At 42.7% G+C, this 27,002-nt stretch overlaps 1 protein-coding gene across 3 annotated transcripts in view; it reads right to left on the bottom strand.

Moving 5' to 3' along the window:
• Positions 1 to 243: 243 nt before the first annotated feature.
• mib1 (MIB E3 ubiquitin protein ligase 1) overlaps positions 244 to 27,002 on the bottom strand; it is a 95,561-nt gene continuing 68,802 nt past the window's right edge. The window contains exons 14-22 of one of the 3 annotated variants that reach the window (XM_089009163.1): positions 23,076 to 23,162; positions 22,658 to 22,816; positions 20,656 to 20,837; positions 18,263 to 18,452; positions 13,344 to 13,422; positions 13,108 to 13,266; positions 11,765 to 11,836; positions 9,900 to 10,000; positions 244 to 1,774 (exon numbers count right to left, since the gene is read on the bottom strand). In XM_089009163.1, the coding sequence (XP_088865289.1) occupies positions 1,634 to 1,774; positions 9,900 to 10,000; positions 11,765 to 11,836; positions 13,108 to 13,266; positions 13,344 to 13,422; positions 18,263 to 18,452; positions 20,656 to 20,837; positions 22,658 to 22,816; positions 23,076 to 23,162 (1,170 nt within the window). In that variant the 3' untranslated portion in view covers positions 244 to 1,633. The remainder of the gene's footprint in view (positions 1,775 to 9,899; positions 10,001 to 11,764; positions 11,837 to 13,107; positions 13,267 to 13,343; positions 13,423 to 18,262; positions 18,453 to 20,655; positions 20,838 to 22,657; positions 22,817 to 23,075; positions 23,163 to 27,002) is intronic. The other 2 variants (XM_089009164.1, XM_089009165.1) reach the window with 2 other exon arrangements.

The following is a 27,002-nucleotide window of genomic DNA, read 5'->3' as shown; positions in this document are numbered from 1 at the left end:
TTCATTAGCATAGCTGACCTATAGCACTCTGGTGTGGAGTCATTATTGAGGTGGTAGAATTGTCAATTAGCACATACCTCCTCATCTATGACCTGCTGGCTCCACTGTGAGGGAGACACTGCACAGCAGGAGAAAAGTAACAACAGGGTAATTTTCTCCCAACAATCCTTTACACATCAGAGCTCGACTTGAAAAAACAAAACAAAAAACTCAGCGTTAACAATCCGGCAGAACAAGCTGGAAAAAACAAACTGTAGTAGCCGTTAATTGGCACCTTTTATTCGATCTATGTGGTTTGATTTAAAAGCACTTGTTTGCGATACAGACCAAAGAGTTTTTTTTTCATGATATACGTCATTCTGCGTATGTCAAACATTCATTCCAAAAAGGAGATGCAACAGACATATTTCAACATGGACCGAATCAAACAGAACATTGGCATTTTGAATAACAAACCAAGACAACAGCCAGAGTTTGGCATTATCTATGATAAAAAAAAACACAACATTCTAATAAAATGTTTCAGTCTCACGATAACAGTGCTCATTTGTGGCCTTCTCATTGAAATAAGGCAAATTCCCTAACCAAAATTAGTAGTTTGACACACACACACGCACACACAAGCACACACCCGCACAAACACACACACGCACACACAAGCACATACACACACACACACACACACACACACACACACACACACACACACACACACACACACACACACACACACACACGCAGTTTAAACATAGAACATAAGTAAAGATGGCCTTATGAATGTTGCAAAAAAAAGGTGAACATTAAAGCAGTTACTTTACGCTACATATTAGGAAAGTCAGGGCCACCGAGATATACTATTTTGTTTCCTTTTTGGACAGAAATACAAAATAATTTACTTACAGTCCCACCTAAGAGTTCTAATAGATTGTACTGTATTTCAATAAACGCTGTATTTTTGGGGAAAAATGCACTTAAATAAAAGAGCACCTTATCTCCCCCAAATGCTTGGAAGCAAATGGCAGCAAAACTCATTGCAGAATGTGTAAATGATTAAATGTATGGATGCATCGTCAACGAGGTGATATTAAACTTGTGTCATCACAGAACTGAATGCCGACCAGCTGGTGTTGCTGTTTCAGAATCACACTGCATTTCTTCATTTAAAAAATATTTGAAAAAATAGGGAAACGTGCCACGCAACTACGAAGCATTTTTTTTTCATTTTATGTGAACTCTTCTGTAAAGCGCTTTGTTACAACTGCAGCTGTTGTGAAAGCTCTATATAAATAAAGATGAAATGTAAAGTAATTCCATATTGTAAGGTTACACATACAAAAAGAGATCAAACTTGGCTTTTCGGGTGGGTGTGAGGGTAGACAATACAGGAGAGGGGTACAACCTCTTGGACTTGTGTGTTGTCATACAGTCATGCCCAGGGTGAGATTCAAAAGATGCGCCCTTCAAGGGTCCAGAGGCAGAATAAAGGGGTGTCCATCCAGTATGTTGTTCAGGTTATGCAACAGTCAGACAGGATGCGCTTTGGTGGCTGGTGGTAAATTGTGTGTGTGTGTGTGTGTGTGTGTGCGTGCGTGCGTGTGTGCGTGTGTGCGTGCGTGCAGTCTGACATTGGCATCTAATAGAGGAGTATGCGGCGCTCGATGGCCTTGCGGCAGATGGGACACTCGCTCATGCGGTCGCCGCATAGCTGGCAGGTACCGTGTCCGCACATGAAGATCATGTTCTTGAGTCGATCCAGACACACGGGGCACATCGTCTGGGGATGGAACAGAGTGCATATAGTGAGACCTCAACTTACAAACACCTTATCTTACAAACTTTTCGTCTTAAGAACGTCAAATTTATGAAAATTAAACCTTATAATAAGCACTATTTTCATAATACACACACACCACGGCTGGCGGAGTGATCTTCGGCGGAAGCACAGGACCGAACAGCGCTCCAGCCGGCGCTACTTTCCACACCCCCTCTCATTGAATGCACACGCCGATCGCCTACTTGGAGCTTTTTGCTGATAATTTTACTATGATGGGACCGGAAAAAAAAAAAAAAAAAAAAAAAAAAAAAAAAAAAAAAAAAAAAAAAACACAGGCTCGTGTTCAGCCCAAGAAGACACAAAATAAAATCACCGTCGCTGAGAAGAAGGAGATAATTGAAAAACACAAACGAGGTATGCGTTTGTGTGATTTAGTGGCCAAGCACGGCTATGCTAAGTCAACCATTGCTCCCATTCTCCGGAACAGAGAAACCATCAAAGGTGCGTCTGTTGAAAAAGGTGTTTCCGGGCTCTCAAAGCGACGGCCTCGGGCAATCGAAGAAGTTGAAAAACTTATGGTAATTTGGATTTACGAAAAGCAGCTATCCGGCGACAGCGTGAGTAAAGCTAATTTATGCATGAAGGCACGGCTAATTCACGACGATATCGCCATGCGCCAACCTGGAAGTTCGGCCCTTATTGAGGATTTTAAAGCCAGTAACGGATGGTTCGAGAACATCTGAGGGCGAAGAGGAGAAGGCAATGTTGGCAAAGTGGAATGATGTGTAGGCTTTTACCGAACAGTTCCATCCAGAAAAGACCGGCTATGACAATCATCAACATGATGAACGATAATGTGATGCCTTACAAGTCAGAAAGCAACAGGTGTCAATTAAGAGGTTTTTAATCAGCAAAAATGATGAGGAGTCTCCAAAGAAAAAAGAAGAGAAGCCACACCAGAGGTTAAGTTACCAACAGTCCTTATGGAAGGTGACTGTCCTTCCATAAGCCATCAACGACCATCAAAAAGGTGAGTAAAACTTTATTTTACAGCACAGTTTATTTCTTTCATTACAGTCCTCATGTAATGTGCCTCTGTGACTTTGATGCAATGTAGTGTATTTCTTTCATTACAATACAATATCACATTTATTATACATAGAATAAGGTATGTTGTGTGTAGTTTTAAGGCTTATTTAGTTAAAAACTATATTATATGGAAACCCGGGAACGGATTATTCACATTTTAATGGTTTCCTATGGGATTTTTTTTTTTGGAGATACACACCTTTCGTCTTACACACTCTGTCTGGGAACCATTTTAAGTTCGTAAGTTGAGGTCTCACTGTATCTTGTTGAGGGAAACGTGCCCACTTGTTACCTCTCCACACTTTACATGATAGATGAATAAATCAAGATTTATAAAAGTGTACGTGTGACCATTTTAAATGACAAGACAATGCGAAACGATATAAATTGGAGCCACAATGTCGATAACAGTGGTGGGCCATCAGGGCCTGCAAGGCTTTCTCTGTTGGCCTAAAAATATATCATATCAATATAATATAAAATCACAAACTAATGTGAATTATATTTTGGCCATGAATTCTTATTAAATAATTTCAAATTGTCTTTCAGCTTCCTTTCATTGTGTTGGCCTTGTTGTACTGCTTCCAGATGTGTGTTTTCATATTTAAGCATTTAACCAGTTACATTTCAGCCATCATTTGTTAGCAGGGTCAGAAATCTACCTGGACCCTTCACAATCTGTTCTGCTGTCTCTGGAGCAGAAAAATCAATGGCAATGAAACAGTTGCTTTAATTTAGCAGAGTTCGAGTTGGCAAACCCAGGCCTGCTCGAAGGCGCTGGCATCGTCGGAGTTTTCGCAAATTATGATTGTCTTGTCACATGATTGGCTAGTCAGTAGCCAATCATAGTATCACTAGCCGCTAGTGATAAGCGCATACTCGATGGAGCTAGCACACTGTATCTGATGCGAGCTGCATGAGAAAATACATTTTAATGTTGATTTAGATTTAATAGCGGTTTCGTCAACCCACAATGGCTGAAGGAGAAGAAATGGATTTGGTTGAAGCCATTTTCAAGAATAGATGGACATCATTAAGAAAGGTTGGACAGTTCCGATGCTCGCAAAAATACCAATTAATTTTGTAATTTTTTGAGGTTATCACGAATCCACACGTTCATAGTAAAAATTCGAACAGTTAAATGACAGTATTTCTTAAGTTTCTTCAAGTCACAAGATCCACTAGTGGACGTGTAGTAAATCACACCACACAATAATAATAATACATTTTATTTCAAGCGCCTTTCAAAACACCCAAGGACACTTTACAATAAAAACAATAAAACAAAACACATAACAATAAAACCATAAGTAAAATGATACATAATAAAATAGCAGATAGAACTAGATATTGAAAGCAATTTTAAACAAATGGGTTTTGAGGTGAGCATTGAAAATAGGGAGGGAGTCAATATTACGGATGTTGGGTGGAAGTGAATTCCAGAGTTTGGGAGCAGAGCGGCTGAAAGCTCTGCATCCCATCATGGTGAGACGGGCAGAGGGCACATAGAGGTGAAGGGAGGATGAGGATCTGAGGGACCGAGAGGGAACAGAGATTTGAAGCAGGTCAGAAAGATAGGGAGGGGCAAGGTTATGGATGGCTTTGAATGTAAACAGAAGTACAGTAAAGTCTCGTTATATCGATAGTCCCGGTTATATCGATACTATTTCTATGCACGCACGGAGAAAATTACATGCAAACAGGGTCGGATATAACGATAGTCCCGGTTATATTGATATTTTTTCGGACTCCCTTGAATATCGATATAACGAGACTTTACTGTATTTTGAATTCAATACGATGTTTAACAGGCAGCCAGTGGAGTTGCTGGAGGACAGGGGTGATGTGGTGAAAGGAGGGGGTTCTAGTGATGATCCGGGCTGAAGAATTTTGGACGAGTTGGAGTTTATGGAGAAATTTCTGATTGATACCGAAGAGAAGTGCGTTGCAATAATCGATGCTGGAGGTGACAAGACTGTGGATAAGGATAGCAGCGGAGTGAGGGGTGAGCGTGGGACGGAGACGGTTAATATTACGGAGGTGGAAATAAGCAGACCGAGTTATGTTATTTATATGGGAGTGAAAAGATAGTGAGCTATCGAGGATGACACCCAGGCTCTTGACCTGAGGGGAGGGGGACACAGTTGAACTGTCAATGGTGAGAGAGAAACTGTTAGTTTTGTGGAGGGTGGATTTGGTACCGACAAGGAGAAGTTCAGTTTTTTCACTGTTAAGCTTGAGAAAGTTATGGGAAAGCCAGGATTTAATTTCTGAGAGGCAAAGTGAGAGGGATGAAGGTGGAAGAGAGGCGTCGGGTTTGCTGGAGAGGTAGAGTTGGGTGTCATCCGCGAAGCAGTGAAAGTGAATGCCAAATTTACGGAATATATTGCCAAGAGGAAGTAGGTAGATAATAAAGAGAAGTGGCCCCAGGACAGACCCTTGAGGCACACCAGAGGACACAGGAGAGGACAGTGAGGTGAACGAGTTGATTTGGATGAATTGTGAGCGATCAGAGAGATAGGAATGAAACCAGCGGAGTGGGGTGTGGGTGATGCCTAGGGTGGAAAGTCTGTCGAGCAGGATAGGGTGGGAAATGGTGTCAAAAGCAGAGGTCAGGTCGAGAAGGATGAGGATGGAGAGTGAACCGGCATCGGCTGCCATAAAAAGATCATTCGTGATTTTTATGAGAGCCGATTCAGTACTGTGGCGGGGGCGGAAACCAAACTGGAATTGTTCGTAGAGGTTATTGTGAGTGAGGTGTGAGTGAAGCTGGGACACAACTGTCTTTTCAAGAATTTTGCCGATGAAAGGAAGGTGGGAAATTGGACGTTATTGAAATCGTTTGGTTCTGAGCCAGGTTTTTTCAGGATTGGAGTGACAGCTGCGGTTTTTAGTGGGATAGGAACAATTCCAGTTGATAATGAGGAGTTAATAATGGTAGAAATAAATGGGAGAAGAGAGGGTAGGCAGGACTTGATAAGGATAGTAGGGAGAGGGTCGAGTTGACAGGAGGAGTTCTTGGATTTGGGGATAATGTCTGAGATTAGAGGAATGGGGGAGTTCAAAGGCAGACAGTAGTTGGGAAGGAGTAGAAAGGCTGGGAGAGGAGGGGGCAAACAGAGAACCCGAGGTGCTGATGGATTTTGTTGATCTTTTCACTAAAAAAACATAAGCAGAGTGTTGCATGTCTCAGAGGAATAGAAGTGTGAGGGGAGAGAGATAGGAGGTTGTGTGAATTTGTGATAGAGGGAAAAGAGGACCCGTGAGTTTCCAGGATTAGAGTCAATGAGTCCAGAGTAATATTGTGATTTTGAATGTGAGATAGAGTCCTTGTAATGGGTAAGGTGAGTTGCGTACATGTCCTTGTGAGTAGTGAGCCCGGACTTCCTGTAAAGTCTTTCAAGTTGGCGAGTTTTTGTCTTGATGGAGCGGAGATGGGCGGTGAACCAGGGTGCAGACCGGGTAAATTGGACAGACCGGGACTTTACAGGAGCAAGGGCGTTGAGGGTGTTCGTGAGGTCCGCGTTGTACCGGAAAACAAGTTCATCAGGGGATGAGTTGCAGTGCGGAGTCAGGGTGGCGATCATCTCAGCGAGGGTGGCAACGTTGATGTCCTTGATGTTGCGATATGTGATGACACGGGGGGGGTTTGGGGAGAGAGAGGGTGATGGAAACATTGAATGAAACCAGGAAATGGTCTGTTATAGGAAGTTCATTAGCTGTGCAATTCTTTGGGATAAGGCCAGACATGCAAATGAGGTCCAGGGTGTGGCCTTTTATGTGGGTGGGAAAGTCCGAGAATTGATGCAGACCAAAGCTGTCGAGTGAGGAGGTGAAGTCTTTAGTGAGGGGAAGAGTGGAATTGTCCATGTAGATGTTGAAGTCCCCGAGAATAATTACATTTGGTGACAGGGTGGAGAGGTGTGTGAGGACATCAGAGAATTCTTTTAGAAAGTCACAATGTGGTTTTGGTGCACGGTATACAGTGGCTATTATGGTGGGCGAGGGTCCAGAAATTTTACAAGCAAGGCATTCAAAAGATAGGGTTTCCTGGAGTGAAACTCGAAGGATTTTCCAGTTCTTGCGGTAAATTATCGCGAGACCACCTCCGCGGCCTGAGAGGCGGGGCTTAGAAATGTAAACAAAGCCTGGCGGAGTCGCGCCATTGAGCTCGGAGAAGTCTCCCGCCATTTGCCAAGTCTCATTAATACAAAAAAGTCAAGCTTACGGTCAATTAGAATGTCTTGGATAAGACACCCCTTTCCCATAAGCGAGCGGACGTTGAGGAGGCCGAAGTTGACGCTGGTGGCGTCCCCACTACGAGGCGCATTAGCCGACCTAGCCAGGCCGGCTAACATACGGTGATCGACCGAGCGGCTGCTCCTTCTGCGCGGCTGGCGGACGGATGACCACAGGGAGGTGATATCCTTGGAGCCATCGAGGTGAAAGCCGCGACGTGATCTGCGGTGGATATACCTCCGGGAAGGGCGACGAGCGATTTCCGGGAACCGGAGAATCGCCGGTGGCACGCTCGTCCATCGGGAGCGGAACTTCAGCAGCTCCGCCGCCGAGTACTGTAGCCGTCCAATAGGTCGATGGAGAAGCGACATGATATTCACCAGCGACACAGAGAGAGAGGCAGCGGCCAGGTTAGCCCTCGACAGCGGGAACAGGTGGGTGGAGATTCGTCTGTGATCCGGATAAGCGACCGGAATCAAGAGATGGATCGATAGCCAACGTTCGTAGGTGACTGTCTGGTATTTCCAGAGGTTCGTGAACCATAAAAAAAGCTAAAAAGAGGTTAAAAAGGCTAAAAGAAGGTAAAAACATTTCGCGGGAAAGCAGCGGCAGCCAAAGCGCGCCAGCGTCCGCTCGTCCCGGAATCACTCTACACACAGCTGTGGAGTGATTCAGACATAGCACTACTAAAGCCCTAGTAATGACATGCACGGCCCGCCACTGGTCGATACAACATGCACGCAAGAGGCAAATATGTGGCTCAGTTACAGCCACAAAATACTGATTTGTGGCTATGAAAAGAACGTGTGCATAAAATGCTCATTTGTGGGTAAAATATCTCCTTTTCTGATTCATATTGAATGTAGAAAAAGGAAATGGATTCATGGAGAAAACTGCAACAAGTCATGTATTTATCCGAGGGAAAATTATATCTGAAGTGCAATTATTCTTGATGTGTCGCAACGTTCAGTACAACCTCATGCAGGAACGGCAAACACCTGGATGAAAAGCTTGAGTGGGCAAAAATTGTAGACTAATTGTGGATTTTAGCGGTTAGACTCATCAATGATGTCAACTTAAAATTATCTTCTCATAAGTGCACTTTGTTGACGTCAGTGATAGCCAATCAACATTTTTGATTGAACGTTGTTCTTGTGTTGCCCTGAATCAAAATCCCAAAATGTTTTTTGTTTAGAGTTAAATTACAAGACTTCTTCAGATACCATTTAATACAGGGGTGCTCATACTTTTTCAGCATACGAGCTACTTATAAAAACAACCAAGTCAAAATGATCTACCCATGACAAAAATGCAAACCATAATTATTTTCAAATGTTTTAAGGATTCTTTGTATGTACAATGTATGTTGATGTACCTTGCATAACTGAATAAGCCAATATTGCTCAACACACATAATAACTACATATACATAACATAATAAATAACTATTTACATTTTTTTGTAATTACCTGAGTTTACTTTGATGACTTGCACTGAATTGAATCAGCCCGGGATGCATAGTCCGTAAAGTAGCTGCTGACAGCCAGCCACAAGCACATTTCCAAATGTTCATCATTCATGGTGGAACGGTATTTGGACTTAATGATCTTCATGTAGGAAAACGCTGACCCACATAAATAAGTGGAGCCGAATAATGCAGTCAAGGAGGTAGCACATTTCCTCATGTTGGGGTACTTTTCCTGTGTGAGTAAGTTACAGAACTGCCCACGAGCCCTGGACTTCAGCAGTGAGAACACTCACAATCTTCGATGTCTTTCCACATTTGCTGGGTTAAATCCTCAGCCATGGCTTCACAGCACCATATGTCTTGACAGCTGCAGAGCTTTGATTGAAGATAATATCTCTGCCTTATTTTTAAAGTCTCTGAACAAGGAGTCAGCTGCTTCAACGAATGCTTCTTTTACCATCTCTCCATCTTGGAAGGACTTACTGTTTTTAACGATGGCGTGACTCACCCGGAACGATGCTTCGGTGGCGGCTTTCGCTTTTGAAGTATGTTGAGTGAAAAATGACAACTGGGATTTTAGTTCGTCCACCGTTCTCTTTCTCAGCTGGCTTTTCGGCGGGAAGTCAATGTCGTATTTTCCATGAACAGCCCGAAAATGCCGCTCCACATTTTCCCATTCCGTATGAAAGTAATATGTTTTGCCCCCTTACTTGGTCCAGGTTTCTCACTCATTTCGATCACCATATGCTATAGCAAGGGCTTAAAATCTGAGGTAATTCGCTGACTAGCTTGTAAATTTAGCTGCGTTTAGCGCCGTTGTTTATGCATGCACGGCGACCTACAGGTAAAAATTCAGTTGTCATCTGAATGGTTGCCCTGTATGTCAATCAAGTGACGGGACGTTTGATAGGCTGACAAATGTTTTTTACTGTCACGCTGCGATCGACCAGTACTACCTCCGCGATCGACCGGTAGATCGCGATCGACGTAATGAGCACCCCTGATTTAATACATTAAATTGTTGTACCAGCACAAATGAATGTGTCACTGTCACTGTAGTGATTTTGTAAGGTTATGTGTTCAATGTTTATCAAAGTACATGAGGCACATTGTGGACACATTGCAATTTTTGAATTTAGAAGCCAAAGGGAGGGTGGGTTGCTGAGTCAGGAAGAGGAAAATCATTCAACTCTGTTCTAACTACACCAGAAAAAACATGTGAGTGACATGATGTGGCAACCCCTGAGAGCACCAGCCAAAGGTTGCAGACAATAACACCAATAATAGTGGCAATTTTGGCCACAATTTCTTGTCTGAACACTTGCTCACCTGCTCCTTGATGTCCTGCAGCTGCTGCTGGAGCTTTTGAACATCAGCGTTGACGTTGGTGTTGTCCTTGTCCCGCTGCAGGCCGGGGATGTTGCCGCTAGCTGTTTGGACACATCCAAACGACACACATATGTTTGAGGAAACATTTGAGTCTGTCTGTCCTTCAACTATGACTTGCGCTGTCAGTATTACAAGCTTAAGGAGCATATTTGCCACAGCAGCCCTTTAGTCTTGTCTTGTTGTTTAAGAGATATCATTTAGCATGGGAAAATACATTTGGCGTGTTGAAGGCTGCAGCAACTTTAAAAACTTGAGTGGAACGCTGCCATAATGGCTCATCTGGGCTCTCAATGCGGAAATAATCAAGAGTTTGATATTTAGCCTCACTGGTAAGGTCATGAGATCCAACATATGAGGCCCCTCCATGAGGGTATCAGCAATAAGTGCTTTTGTTATTCATTAAACAACTCAAGTAACTTACATTGGTCATAGTTTGGAGTGGTGTAGGGTACATCAGTGATGAAACGATAAACCAATGAAATGTAATAAAGGTTTTAACGGTTAGAAACAATGTTGCATATTTTCATTATTGTTCATATCTTATTTATTTATGCCTCTGTTGGCAACCCAAAAGTGACTGTCAAGAAATTCTTTGGCTTTATCCAATGTTATTAGGTCCCCCATGGAGTTCACTACCTCTGTGTCCAGAGTGCAAGTTCTAATGGTGCCCGTTGTTTACCTGCTGCCCCATTGCATGTGTGGCTGCACAATGCAGAGAAACAATGACAATAATACCAATAGGTAAAACCCAAACAGACTCTGTCCACACCCTTGAGTGGAGGGAAACATGGAATTAGCCCTGAAGCGCAGACTTCAAAAACTAGCCTATCTGTTGTACAACTGGATTTTGTTTTGCTTTTTGAGTTCATACTAAAGCTGTGTATAATTATTTTCGTACAGCATATGTTTGTGTGTGTGTGTGTGTGTGTGTGTGTGCGAAAATTGTGGTATATCAATCATCATGATCTGACATTTTCATATTGTTTTACCTTTTGAATACCGTATTTTTCGGTGTATAAGGTGCAGCCAAAAGCCTTGATTTTCTTCAAAAGATTAGCCTACGCCCTACATGCAGGTCTGCCATATTTGTGAAGTAATACAGTATTGAGCCACAACAGGTCTCTCAACTTCTGTCAGCCACCACCATAGAAGTAGTGTGTAACCCCAGTCTCTACTGTAGTGCCTTATAATGTGGTCTGCCTTTTATATATTATATTTGGAAAACTTTTTTCATTCATTGAAGGTGCGACTTGTAGTCCACTGCACCTTGTATATGGAAAAAGTTTGGAAACACACCATTCATCCATTCATTGGGGGGGGGTGAGCCTTATACACTGGAAAATACGGTACATATGCCAAATACTGTACACTCAAAATGGGGTCACCTCAAATAAGCACCGTCTACTGACCCCCAAAAAACACAATAAATAAATATAATGGTGCCATACATCATGCAAGACACTATTTTCCTATAATAACTGCAGCTACAATATGGAATGTATAGAAAATTTTCACACAGGTCTTGTCTTGGATTATTTTGATTATATTCAGTATTTGATTGCACAAATGCTTGATTTGATTGCACAAGCGTTGAAGGTGTGTGTAACTGCAATGTGTGTGTGTGTGTGTGTGTGTGTGTGTGTGTGTGTGTGTGTGTGTGTGTGTGTGTGTGTGTGTGTGTGTGTGTGTGTGTGTGTGTGTGTGTGTTGCTAAAAAGAAAAAAAGTGGGGAGGGGGGGGGAGGAGCATAAGGGGGCCAAGGCAGCAGTATTGATATAGGAGAGGGGGCCACGGAGGCATACTTACACCAACTTAGAGCCAGATTGTTGGGCTGGAGAAGATCCTGGGATCCCCCTGCCATAGAGTTAGAGCTCCCTGCTGGGAATAACCAGTCACATTGTTACAGCAGCTATCACTAGAAGCTGGCCTAAAGGACCAGCAGAACTACCCACTACAAGCCCCTGAAGTGAGGTTCAAAGAGCGTTTTGAAGAAGAAGCTAGCAGGAAATAGGAGGGGGAAACAAATATTTTTAAAAGTAAGTAGTAAGATAATTAATTTGCTAATAGCTAATGCACCTGATTAACTCATTTACTGCCAGACGATGTGAAAAAAAACGTGTCCACTTCAGTGCCAGGGTTTTTGTCATTTCCACTCAAATAGCAGTACTCACAGAATATTGAGTTTTAGGACTCCATAAACATTCAATAGAACGTTAGAAATCTTAGACTCTCTTCTTTCATAAAAAAAAAATAGTTAATTCCCAAGTTATATTATCTGGAGTTATCTTAGCTTTCAATGGGGGTGGCTGTACAAAATACAATACATACTTTCATTTATTATATCACACTTTAACAACAGCTGAAGCTGTAACAAAGCATGGACAAAAAGGTAATTCTGCCCCCTCGTGGAATGGAAAAACATTGCCAGATCAGCACTTTATCGGCACCCCCACAAACATTTGGGAAAGGTGCTCCACGTCGTCTCCGTTTTCATTCTCGAATAAATTTGGGAATAGCAGCGAATGAGTTAAGAGCTAGTGTTGAGAAAGGGGAATCTAATTTATTTGGGTGTAAGCCGGCTAACCCCCGAGCCACCCCCCACCACTCTCATGAGACATAATGAAACCACCACAAAACAATCAGTGAGCTTGTAATTGTTTCCCTTTTCACACAACACAAAATTGAATGGGTGAGATACACAACAGAACCAGATATGTGAACAATAAACTATTAAAATGATTTGTAGCTCACATACAAGATGAGAATGCAACCTGGGAAATATATTTCGAATGACCACTTGGAACGTATCATGTTCGTATCCACCTTTGGTTATACTAGAACTCAGACTCAATGTCAGTGAGGCTTTACATATAAACATATTTCATCTGAGCTTGTATTACGGAAAATACTGACCTCTTGCTATAGAATGCTAATTCTTCATGAGGTCAAAGAACATTCATTAAAAGTACTTTAACACACAAAGCAAATCATGAAGGTTGATTATTTAAAATTCATGGAAATAGACACAACATAAACAATGCAAACATAAGAGAGGACATGCGTAAAATGAGGTGGCAGCAGAAGGAAGGGAAAAAAAGAAGACAGAAACGTTCAAGGAATTAAAAGGAACGTGTGGACGATTCACTCACTAATGTCATCATCATCATCATCATCATCATCCACATCATCATCATCTGCGGCATCATCATCATCCTCCATACCTTTCCCCCCACAACAAAGCACAAAAGGGGTGCGGCGCTCCACAACAGCCCGACACTGTACGCACTTCTTCATGAGGCTGGCACAGTCTGGACGGACAAAGAGCAAAATGGTCAACGTCCCATTTCATTTCGTTTGTGTCGTCAAGATTTTATTCCCAACTTACTCTCACAAGCGCACATGTGGCCACAGGGCTGGAACAACACAGCCGCCTTTTTGTCGGAGCATACCACGCACTCTTCAATCTGTAAGCAACACAAATAAATGCCTGTATTTACATAGATGTTTCCAATATCCCCCTCCCAATACGAAAACAAAATGTAGTTGTATATAATACGATGCAGGGCTTATGTCTCTGGACACTAAGTATTTGCCACCTATGTATGGACTTCTCTCAAATATAAATTCCCTCACCCAGAATAAAAACCAATGCATAAAATTTTCAACTACGATATTATGGAAGCCATATGCAAGTTTGATTTTGTATTGCACTCCTTTATCCGGCATGCACAAGGACGAACACAGATGAATTTGAAGTTTCAAAGGCTGGATGCGACGGACACCAAGGATAACCAATCAGTGCTGCAGTGTTGCCAACAGGCCCCGATCCGCCAAGCTCGCTTACGTTTGGCTGCGGAGAGTATCTGGGCGGGGAGGAAATCCCTTTTACCATTTGACGCTCTAAGGAGGATGTGATGCATGAGTAACGGCTGCTGGCAGCAGCTTCAGTAATGGCTTACTGCCGAAGGATATGTCGTCGTAGTACAGTAGGTGTGAATTTATTTTCCCACTGTTAGAGCGCCTGTGTTTTATCCTTCCCATTCAGTATTTGACTTAAACATACATTCCATACAAAATATAGCACTGAAGCAATTTACGGCCAAATTCACCTTTCAAATGACCACTTGGAACGTATCTTGTTCGTAAGGTGGGGAGCGTCTGTACCTGTTTTTGTGTTAAAAACCTTGCACTAACTGAACTGCAAAATCGAGATCATGCGACTTGCATCGCGCTAACTATGAGCATCGAGGACTTCGAAGCATCCCGTATGTGGTTTCGATCGTTCTTTGCATGACATTAGCTGGGGAGGTAAGAGAGCGAATGACTGGACAGAAACACCACTGTTACTCATCTAATTTTGGAATACATACAGTGATACCTTGGCTTACGAATTTAATTGGTCCCCAGACAAAGTGTGTAAGGCGAAAAGTGTGTATCCCAAAAATTAATTTGCCATAGGAAACCATTAAAATGAGAATAATCCGTTCCCACATCCCCATAAAACATACTTTTCTACTTTTTAATTTTCTAAGCCTCAAAACTACACAAAATATACCTTTTTTATGGATAATAAATGTGCTGTGGTATTATAATTAAAGAAATAATCTGTCACTTTCTGTCGCTCGCTGCCCGTAACCCCCACACCCTCAGTGCTGCATTCTTGACCAATCATGTGGCTTTAAGCGACGACTGGGGGCGGGGCATAGAGGACAAAAAAAGTCGGCTGCCATATTCTTTTTTGGAGAGCGGCCTCACTCTCTCTATTACCTCCACCCACTCACTGCTGCATTCTTGAACAATCACGTGGCTTTAACCGAAGACTGGGGCCGGGGAATTGAGGACAAAAACAGTCAGCTGTCATTTTGTTAGGAGAATGGGCTCGTTCACTCATTGTGGCGCTCCGTGTGTATCTCGAAAAAAAGTTTGTATGCCAAGGTATTTTTTTTTTTATAAATTTAACGTTCGTAAACTGAAAGGTTCGTAAGCCAAGGGGTTCATAAACTGAGGATCACTGTAGTGCAAATTTTGTGTAACGGCCCGGTAGTCAAGTGGTCAGCACTCCGACTTGTAGAGGTTGTGAGTTCAAATCCTGCTCCAGCCTCCCTGAGTGGAGGTATGTTCTCCTCGGGCCAGGGTGGGTGTTCTCTGGGTTTCCTCCCACATTACAAAGTCATGCATGGCAGACTGATTGTACACTCAAAATTTCCCAAAGTGTCAGTGTGAGAGCGAATGGTTGTTTGTCTTTGTGTGCCCTGCGATTGGCTGGCAACCAATTCAGGGTGTTCCCTGTCGAGTGCCCAAAGATGGATGGGATAGGCTCCAGAAAAAAGGTGTGTGAAGCAAATATTTTAGCATTTCATTGCTTATGTTGTTACACGTATTTTGCTGCCGTGTTTTAAACTCACGTTCAAAAAAAAACAAAAACTATCAAGAAACTAAACGGCTGCTGACATTTTGTTTAGTAGATGGCCCTGAAAACCCGGACTCACCCTCACGCACCCATTTTTGATATGCTTGTATTTATATTTTACATTTATATTTATTTTTACCTTTTGTCATCTACATTTCATCATTTTGGATTGGATTGGATATGCCTTTATTAGTCTCACAGTTGCTGCTGTAATTTGGGAATTTTCGAAGTTTTCTGATCTTATGTTTTGCATTGCTGAATTTCCATATAGTATATGTATAATTAATGTATGCACGTATGTACAGTATGTAGATATCTGGATGGAACCAAATTTTTTTCTGTTAATTTCTGAAATCCTTAGGCCTGTGAAATCATATTTCGATGTGATTATGCGATATCACAAAGCGTTAATCAATTCATTCCTTCATTCATCTTCTGCTTATTGCTCACCAGGTTCGTGGGAGGTGACGGAGCTTATCCTAACTGTCCTCAAGCACTCTGTGGGGGACACCCTGAATTGGCAGCCAGCCAATCACAGGGCATACCATTGACACTCACACGCGGGGTCAATTTGGAATGTTTATTCAGCCTACCATGTAGGTTTTTGGAAAGTGGGCAGAAACAGGAGGACCTGGAGAAGGCCCGCGCAGGCTTGGGGAGAGAACATGCAATCCACACAGAGAGGGCAGAGTGGGGATTGAACCAAAGACCTCTGCACTGTGTCGACATGCTCACCACTATTTCCTCATATAAAGACATCTACCATGGATCTATTGGAGACACTGTGCTTCCATTGGTTGCCAAATAAATGTATCTACTCAAGTATTTGCCTCTTATTTTGCCCATCAACCGGGTATGAGGCTGTTTTTATTGTGTGTCCTCAAGTACAGTAAAGTCTCGTTATATCGATATTCAAGGGATTCCGAAAAAATATCGATATAACCGGGACTATCGATATATCCGACCCTGTTTGCATGTAATTTTCTCCGTGCGTGCATAGAAATAGTATCGATATAACCGGGACTATCGATATATCCGATATCGATATAACGAGACTTTACTGTAATAGCTCCTGTTGGAATGAGCACCGTCTGCCCACAAACAGGCAAGATGTAGATATTACACAATATTACCTATATATCTTGTGTCCATTATCTGCTGTTTATTTGGGGCTCATAGGTGTTCCACTAAAGTTTAATATGCTTTCAGAAAGGGAGAGTTCAAATGTGCTTATTGGACGATGTATGGTCGTTCCTGATATACTGTTGTGGACCAAGACGTAGCAAGCATTAGCAAGGATGAAGTGAGGAGGGCGCTGAAGAGGATGAAGAGGGGAAAGGCACTTGGGCCTGATGATTTACCAATCGAGGTATGGAAGTGTCTTGGAGAGGTGGCGGTGGTGTTCCTGACTGGGTTATTCAACAAGATCTTAGATGGTGAACAGATGCCTGAAGAATGGAGACGAAGTGTACTCGTGCCCATTTTTAAGAACAAAGGAGATGTGCAGAGTTGTACTAATTACAGAGGAATAAAGTTGATGAGCCATACAATGAAACTCTGGGAAAGAGTAGTTGAAGCTAGACTAAGAGCAGAAGTGAACATTTGTGAGCAGCAGTATGGCTTCATGCCAAAAAAAGAGTACGACAGATGCAGTGTTTGCTTTAAGAATGCTGATAGAGAAGTACAGAGAAGGTCAGAAGGAATTGCATTGTGTCTCTGTAGATCGGGAGAAAGCGTATGACAGGGTGCCCAGAGAAGAGCTGTGGCATTGCATGAGGAAGTCTGGAGTGACGGAAAAGTATGTCAGAGCGGTGCAAGACATGTATCATGACTGTAAGACAGTTGTGAGGTGTGCTGTCAGTATGACTGAGGAATTCAAGGTGGAGGTGGGACTCCACCAGGGGTCAGCTCTGAGCCCTTTCTTGTTTGCTATGGTGATGGACAGGCTGACAGACGATGTTAGGCAAGAATCTCCTTGGACCATGATGTTTGCAGATGACATTGTGATCTGTAGCGAGAACTGGGAACAGGTGGCGGAGAAACTAGAGATGTGGAGATATGCCCTGGAAAGGAGAGGAATGAAGATCAGTCGCAGCAAGACGGAATATATGCGTGTGAATGAAAGGGATCCAAGTGCAAGAGTGATGCTACAGAGAGAAGAGATAAAAAGGTGGAGGATTTTAAGTACTTGGGGTCAACTGTCCAGAGCAATGGATAGTGTGGAAAAGAGGTGAAGAAGGGTGTCCAGGCAGGCTGGAGCGGCTGGAGAAAAATGTCAGGTGTGATGTGTGATAGAAGGGTTTCAGCTAGGATGAAAGGAAAAGTGTATAAAACCGTGGTGAGACCAGCCATATTGTTTGGACTGGAGACGGTGCCACTGAAGAAAAGAAAGGAAGCAGAGCTGGAGGTAGCAGAGCTGAAGATGTTGAGGTTTTCTTTGGGAGTGACCAGGTTGGATAGGATCAGGAATGAGTACATTAGAGGGACAACTCATATTAGAGGCTTTGGAGAGAAAGTCAGAGAGGCCAGACTGAGATGGTTTGGACATGTCCAGAGGAGAGAGACTGACTATATCGGGAGAAGGATGCTGAGTCTTGAACTGCCAGGCAGGAGACCGAGAGGAAGACCTAAGAGGTTTATGGATGTTGTCGAAGAGGACATGAAGGTAGCTAGTGTGAGAGAAGAGGATGCACAAAACCGGGATAGATGGAGGATATTGATTCGCTGTGGCGACCCCTGAGGGAAAAGCCGAAAGGAAAAGAAGAAGAAGATGGTCGTTCCTGATATGTGATCGATCTACATGAGATGGGCATGAGTAAAGTGACAGACACTGTGTGGAATGAAAGTGAAAAAGAGATCAATAAAATATTGAGTTGTGTTTATGTTTGAGATACCTTGGTGCGTGATTGGACTTGATCTTTGCAGATAAGACACTTCTTGACACGCGGTGAACAGAGGGAGCAAGTGGCAATGTGTCCGCAAGGCCCGAAGAGAGTGTCTCTCTTCATGTCCGAGCACACCATGCACTCCTCCAAGGACTCCATGTTGCTATTCAGAGACGGGCTGCGAGTACCCACTTGGCCGCTATAAAATCGTGCAATGGGAAGAGGTATGATTAAGAGACCACACATGACATCCAACAATTAAAAGACAGTATAGTTGTTTACTTTTCCATTCATTAATTTAATCATAAGTCAATTACCACTACTAATTAGTTGTTAAAAGATGAGAACAGACTTTTGACAAACAATGTTTTCTGACAATCAAGGGTTGACCGAAGGAACAATTTAAAGCAAGGGGGTCAAACTCTTTTTTTTGCCACATACCACATGTTAGTTCCGGTTTCCTCATTATGAATTTGGGGAAGCCATAAGAATTTTGCACCCCCACATATTACAAAAAGAGCGCACAACTAATTGATGAATGACTAGTTTGCAAATCAGAAGTCAAGAATAATAACTGTTATTGTGGTTTATGTACATATGAAAAATTGAAGTTTAGGTTCAGACTTTACACGTTCGATTTGCTTTCGCGGGCCGAATAATGTGGCGGGCCAGATTTGGCCCCTGGGCCTTGACTTTGACACCTGCGGTTTAAAGCATTTATTCAATCATTCATTTTCAGATCTGTTTATCACAAGGTTTCGCGAGGGGTGCTGGAGCCTATCCCAACTGACTTCGAGCTGTAGGCGGGGGACATCCTGAACTGGTTGCCAGACAATTGAAGGGCACACAGAGACGAACAACCATCCGTGGTCACAGTCATACCAAGGGACGATTTCGATTGTTCAACTAGCATGCCATGCATGTTTAAGGAATGTGGGAGGAAACGCTTTAGCTCACAAACTTTTTGCCCTACAAACATTAAATTCGCAAGAATATAATCTTGGCATAAAAACTAGTTTTTGGCGGACGAACCAAACCACACAGCGCCACGGTGGCTGGCGGAGTAGTTTTCGGCGGATGAACATCAAACCACACGGTCGAACAGCGCCACGGTGGCTGCCGACTAGTTTTCCAGAACCCCCTTTGAGTGCAGACGTGGTTTGTGTCGAGTGGAGTACTTTTGCTCTGATGGGACCGAAAAAGACCGCACCACAGGCTAGTGTTAAGCCAAAGAGGAGACAAAAGAAAATTACGGTCGAGGCATAAGGAGGAGCTCATCGAAAAACACGTACGTGGTGTGCGTTTGTGTGACTTAGCGTCCCAGTACCAGTATGCTAAGTCAACCATTGCTACGTATGGCTAAGGGTGTTTCTGTGTAGTCTAAGCAACGGTCTCAGGCAATAGAAGAGTTTGAAAAACTTCTTTTGATACGGATTAACGAAAATCAGCTAGCAGGGGACGGTGTGAGTGAGGTTATTATTGCCGAGAAAGGACGGCAACTTCACTCGGATATCATCAAGAGGCAACTACATCAACGACCATCACAAAGGTAAATAATACGACTTTATTATACAGTACAGTTTATTTCTTTAATTACAATACTATAGCTTATTTATTGTACATAAAATGAGGTATAATTGGTGTAGTTTGAAGGCTTATTTAGTAGAACATTATGCTTTATGGGGACCTGGAACCGGATTATTCTCATTTTTAATGGTTTCTTATGTGAACAAAATGTTTGGCAGACGAACTTACACACACTTTCTGGGAACCAATTAAGTACGTAAGAAGTATCACTGTAATTTTAAACATACATGTGAACTACAATAGTCAACATGCTGCAATTCCATGCCTCATTCATTTTAGCGGCCCTTTTCGCTCGTGCTCATTAGGGCATGCGTGTGTAACTATGCGTTTATGCGTGGGTTTGAGGTAACGAATCCATTGCAGGAGGCTGGTTGATCAAAAAAAGGTTGGAGACCGCTGCTCTCCAGATGTACTGCAGTTATAAAAAGTTTTATGAAAGCCCATTGTGTATTTGTTGCCAATATATTCGCTATTATTTTAGCGCATATAGACACAAACAGAATGTGTTACATTCATTATTTCATCATTGTAGCCTATAAAATTATAACCGAGTTTATAAAACATTCATTTCAAAAGATGCCACTGTTATTGATAGCATTTTAAACTATATTAATATTACACATTCCATTGTACGTTGATCCAAAATGGGGTGATTTTAATTCACTTCAATATTGCAGTTAAAATTAATTACTGGGATTCATGTGACGACACCAACCATTTTTCAATTTGCTTGAATCCAAAGTCACGAAGACTTGGCGAGTGAGACCCACATATACAGTGTTGGGTGGTGCGCTAGTAGGCTCTGTGTCAGTTACCTGCTCTTTTCTTTATGGCATTTGGCCAGCGCCTTGCAGAGGCTGGGATCAGGGCATAGGTCCAGAGGGGACTGGCCCTTTTTGTTACGAATGCTCAGGTCGGCTCCGTTGGCAGCCAGGAAACAGGCGATGGATGCCGCACTCTTCTTCTCCGCCCCCTGGGTGCCTAAGCCCATGATTAACTGCAGAGAGACAGACAAGAAAATGACCCGTGAGCCATTATAGACAGAACCTAGATGATCCATGTCAGGGTGTTGTCAGATCACCAGTAAATATCCACTTTGAGACATGTTTTTAGAAGCTTTGCTGGCACACCTCGCTACATCAAAAATGTCATGATCTCAACATCCCCCCTTCAGTCAGTGTGGCAGTCATCAGCATGGAGCCAAAGAAGCTAATTCAATTCTCAACTTGAGAAAGGGAGCGCCACGTGAGAGTGACTCTAATGCAGGTACAGTACTGGGAAGGAGCGTGAGGTGTAACAGAAGAGAAAAAGTAAAATGAGCTGTACACTACATACGAGACCATTACCCATTTTTAAAACAACGAATGCATCTTTTACCATCTCTCCGTCTTGGAAGGACTTATTGTTTTTAACGATGGCGTGACTCACCCGGAACGATGCTTCGGTGGCGGCTTTTGCTTTTGAAGTATGTTGAGTGAAAAATGACTGCTGTCCGGACAACTGGGATTTTAGTTCGTCCACTGTTCTCTTTCTCAGCTAGCTTTTCGGCGGGAAGTCAATGTCGTATTTTCCATGAACAGTCCGAAAATGGCGCTCCACATTTTCCCATTCCGTATGAAAGTAATATGTGTTGCCCCCTTACTTGGTCCCGCTTTCTCACTCATTTTGATCACCTTATGTTTTAGCAAGGGCTTAAAATCTGAGGTAATTCGCTGACTAGCTTGTAAATTTTGCTGCGTTTAGCGCCGTTGTTTACGCATGCATGGCGACCTAAAGGTAAAAATTCAGTTGTCATCTGAATGGTTGCCCTGTATGTCAATCAAGTGATGGGATGTTTGATAGGCTGACAAATGTTTTTTTAACTGTCACGCTGCGATCGACCAGTACTACCTCCGCGATCGACCAATAGATCGCGATTGGCGTAATGAGCACCCCTGACTTAAAGTGTCCAAAATCTGCCACAAATCAGCTTGAAACTGGGGATTTTCAGAAAGTCCCGCACCCAGTTCGTGACGTCACGCCAAGTCGTCGTGCCTTGCTCAAGAAACAAAACAATGGGCTCACGGAGTTCAGATTAGGAGAAGATGCTTTCTTGTTACTCATCCAGTTATGAATATGATTCAAATAGTTCTGAAGAGGAAAGCATACATGTTTGCAATCGATTAAAGAAGTCCTCCCATATCAATTCGAGCAGTCAATGACAGCAATGTAGCATCGCAGAAAATGCACAAGGTGGCGCCAAAGCTCCGTTGGAAATGGGCTGATTTGTCTGCTGGAAATTTGTGTCAGCGAATATCAAATAGTAGTCTTGGTGCAACACACAACGATTCACCGTCACGTTATTTATGTGTTTTCCTTCTAATTTCACCATCAACACGGATCAACACGAAGTTTTCAGACCAAACAAAGTACCGCAAAATGCATTGTGTGTCGCTTTCTCGGTCAGGGGCATTCCAAATGTGACGTCACGTAGTGGATCGTCATCAACTCGAAAACAAGACTTCCTGAATATTCAGTGCGAGTATTAAAACGTAAAATATAGCTATATGCGGTGGAATCTTTGTAAAATACGCTCAGTAGTCATTTGAAGTGACTTTACAAATTATGGACACAACTTGTCAGGAGGCGTCGATGTCCTTTAAATATTGAAAATCGTTGATAGTCTTGTAAAGGATTACATTTTGGTGGTAAGTCTGGGGTTTTATTGGCTATTATTGTTTATGAAGCAAATGATCAAAAATTAAATAATAAAAAGTGTGTTTTGTATAAAACGACTGAAAGAAAGGTCAAATTATTTAAATAAAAGTAAGACTATACCGTGTTCTTGGAGGGCTCCCAGGGCTCCACTTTGCTGACGTCCTGCATATCCTGGAGTTGCCGCAATTGGGACAGCGTGTGGTGTCGCAGTGCTTCGTGGAGTGGAGTGTCCCCGTCCTTGTCCTGCACATCCAGCTTGGCCTCGGCTCGCACCAGCAGCTGCCGTGCAAGCGTGTCGAGGAACAAACGAAACAGCGATACATTGTAAATGCCATTAAAAGGGTTTACACATTGCTCCTGGCAATGCTGAGTTTCACTGTTGTGAGGACTGCACAGTACTTCAAAAGGTCCCCTTTTTTATTGAATCCACAAGGTGGCAGTGTTGTAAATTCAATGCAAAAAGACAGATATGGTATGTCCTGGCACAGCATTATTGTCAGATGAGGAAGGAGGGAGAATAATGAGTGGGCAGTCTTACTCTCACAATCTGGGTGTGCTGACGCTCTACGGCTAGGTGTAAGGCCGTCTGCTGGTTAACGTTCTGAATGTCCAAGCTGGCGTTGCCCTGAGAATCATACAAGAAAAATAACAAGGAAAGACACCAATGGATGAATACATTGTCATGAGCATTAAACAGATACATAAAAAGACAGATATCCATGAAAAAAACCCCAATGTTAAATTATGAAAAGTGACACGGCCAAAATCCTAACCAACCAAGGTGCAAATGTTTTAACACTAGTCATTTGCCAATATGCTTTGATACATGTTAATTAGTGTACAATCTGCTTGGTAACATGACATGATTTAATTGCATTTTACAGTAATTGCATTGCTCGCATAGGCAGATTAGCTCACAGATAGCAGATAGCTCGCATAGGCAGATAGGCTCGCAGAGCCATTCATACTGACACTCGAGGTTATGGACTGTTTAGAATCTTCACTTAACATCACATGGGTCTTTACAATGTTTGAGGGGGCTGTACATGGGAAGGTCTCAGCCCAATTGAAATGTCTGGACCTTGCCTGGACGTGCTAAATACCAATTCATATCATCACAGTTGTCCTCTAATAAGAATGTATGCATTTATTTAGCGCAGGAAATCCTAGATTCATAAAACAATGGCAAGGTGACGGAAGAATAAATTGTCTATTGGGTCAAAGTCTTTATAAAATGAATGTACAGCTACACTACCATATTTTTCAATGTATAAGGTGCACCCCAATGAATGGTGTATTTTAAAACATTTTCCATATATAAGGTGCATCGGACTACAAGGCGCACCTTCAATGAATGAAAAAGGTTTTCCAAATATAATATATAAATAGATACAAGTATTCCAAATATAAGGCACACCACATTGTAAGTCACTACAGTAGAGGCTTGGGTTACACATTATTTCATCAACAGAAACAGGGGTGGCTGTTGACAGTAGTTGCAAAACCGGTTGTGGGTGGTCCTTGACTTCACATACAGTATAAGGCGTACCTGCGTATAAGGCGCAGGGTCATCTTTTGAAAAAAATATTTTGTGTGTGCCTTATACACTGGAAAATACGGTACTTTAAAAAAATGTGTCGTCCTTTGGAACTGTTGTTTTGCTTTAGATTAGATTATTTTTAGATTGCCTTTATTAGTCTCGCAGTGGATAAATTTACATTTGACAGCAGCAAAGTTTGTCCAAATTATCTTGATTTTCATCTTCTCAACAGTAAATATACTTAGATTAGTGGTTCTTAATCTTGTTGGAGGCACAAAACCCCACCGGTTTCAGATGCTCATTCATCAAACCCTTCTTTCAATGACTGTGCCCACGAAAAGTCAGTCAGCTTTATTGTCAAATATGCTAATATGCATGACATACAGCACAGATGAAATTACTGTCCTCTCGGACCCAGCATGCAAGGCACTTATAATGACTTTAACAAACATAATAAACATGAAAACGGCAATTTGCCGGGAGAGGGGAGCCGCTGCGTGTTTACGCGCCGCCATTTTGGAGAAAAAAAACAAACAAACAAACAAATACAGTAAGGTCTCGTTATATCGATATTCTCGGGAGTCGGAAAAAATATTGATATAACCGGACTATCGATATATCCGATCCTGCGGCATGTAAATTTTCTTCTTGCGTTCATAGAAATAGTATTGTAATAAGCAGTACTATCGATACAACCGATATCGATATAACGAGACTTTACTGTAATATGACAACACAAAGACAGAGTCATTCATTCTTCAGGGCTCGCTGTCCCCTCTTTGTGATGAAATGAAGCAGTTCAAGACGAAAGAGGAAAGGATCAAAGCATCCATTTCAGCAGTGGATCAGGGACCTCATAGTGGAATTTGCACGTCTACTACAAGCTAAATGTTGAAAGCAAACACAAAGCTGTAGCATCCATTGACGAAAAGACATTGTCTCACATCTCCTGTCCCACATAAATCCGCTTCAATTCCAAGCCGCAACAGTTCCACATACGGGGCTTTGAAGATGGTGCCCATTACAGCCGCAAAAAAGCACAATGGCCCCAGAGCTGTCCAGCGATGACAGTCAAATGGCTCCGACATTCCTCCCATTCAAAAACAGTACTGGCATATTCATGCTGCCGAAAGGCGCAACCGCTCAGCACAGTCTCCTCCTTGATGATTGTCGTGGCCAAAAATGCTGAAAAACAATCCGTATCCGTTCCACACGACGCACAACATAAAGTGACAAAAGAAAACACAATAACAAGACAAAAACAACAAAAAAGCAAGGCTCATCAGAGCACTGACGGCTGCCTACGCAGGCGCCATCTTGGAAAAAAAACCCAGCAGACTAGACTGAGGGGTGAACCTCTGCAGCGGAGGATACACCGAACCCCTGAGACCGACTCATCTAACCCCTAGAGTAGCCATTTTAAGAACCACTGACTTAGATGAATGTGGTCTTTATGAAAGCAGACTGATTATATCTTTTGTGCTTGAAGTAAAATAACACATTTGAAAATCTGCTGTTTGTGAACCAGAAACAGGTTCATTTTCAAAAAGAGGGGTGAGTACTTCTTTCCTTTCAGAACTTTGCTGCTGTGAAATGTAAATTTCTCCACTGCGAGACAAATAAAGGTACATCCAATCCAATCCCTCTCATGTGATATTGCTTAGTTTTTCATTTATTTCTTCTTAATCACAAAACAACAAAGTAATATCAGTAATCAGTTTATAATCAGGAAAATATTTGATTAATTGACCAGATTAGATATTCTAAACCTAGTTGATCGTGACAGCCGAGTATGCAACCTGCTTTTGGCTGGCGAGTGGCCCAGGCGTGTACCCCACCTCTCACTCATAAGCTGGAGAGCTTATTGCTCCAGCTCACTTACATCCAAAATGGGGACATGTGCTTCAGAAGATGTATGCAAAGATATATTTCTTTGAAAGAATACTGAGAAGTCAGACTACAGTTCAGCTTTTATTACCATTGCACATGTTTGGGACACCTTGCGTGAAACCTTTCATTTGACTCTTGAAGCATTTTCCCTGTAATGTTTGGGGGCGTAACTATAAACATTTTCATCCATTTCTGATCCGCTTTATCCTGACAATAGTTGTGCAAGATACTGGAGCATCTTCGGGCAATAGGCGGGGGGGACTTGAACTGGCCGTTCACATAGAGACGAACAACCATAACTAAGTGGTTTGGAAGTGATCGTTCTTCCCTGATTCATAGCTTTTCAGGGTGTTGATGGCAGAGGATGGTTAAATCAGCAGGAAGCCAGGTGTTGGACAGAATAAATTAGTTTAATCTTGTAGACAGCAGGGGCATCGCGGTGTTGGCCGAGGAGGAGGCAGGAAGAGGGAGAGAGACAGAGGCGAGGACTGGGAGAGCATTATATGACGGACAGGGTGTGACGCAATAGGATGTGACGTAATGGGATGTGACATCATGTAAATGAAGGCAGGATATGACGTATCAGGAAGTCCAAAACGAAAGAAAGAAAGAGATGTTTGAAGATGTTCGTATAGTGAATTACCCCAACAATAACCATTCACATTCAATGCACACTCACACCTAGAGACAATTGAGAGCATTCAGTCAGCCTATCATGTATGTTTATGGTATGTGGGAGGAAACCAATCCCCTGTCAGAAGGAGTTTCAACTACCAGTCCGGCAGGACTTTACACATGTCCCGGGGGAGGTGGGGGACATTGAGTCCGAATGGACCATGTTCCGTACCTCCCTTGCTGAGGCGGCAAATCGGAGTTGTGGCCATAAGGTGGTTGGTGCCTGTTGTGGCGGCAACCCCCGTACTCGTTGGTGGACACCAGTCGTAAGGGATGCCGTAAAGCTGAAGAAGGAGTCCTATCGGGCCTCCTCGGTGGCAAGGCCCCGAGGGTGGATGAGATCCGCCCGGAGTTCCAAAA

This window comes from Hippocampus bargibanti, linkage group LG11 (assembly GCF_051943395.1).
Source record: "Hippocampus bargibanti isolate YZ-2025 linkage group LG11, ASM5194339v1, whole genome shotgun sequence".
NCBI classification, from domain to species: domain Eukaryota; kingdom Metazoa; phylum Chordata; class Actinopteri; order Syngnathiformes; family Syngnathidae; genus Hippocampus; species Hippocampus bargibanti.
This window is presented reverse-complemented; position numbering and strand designations above follow the sequence as displayed.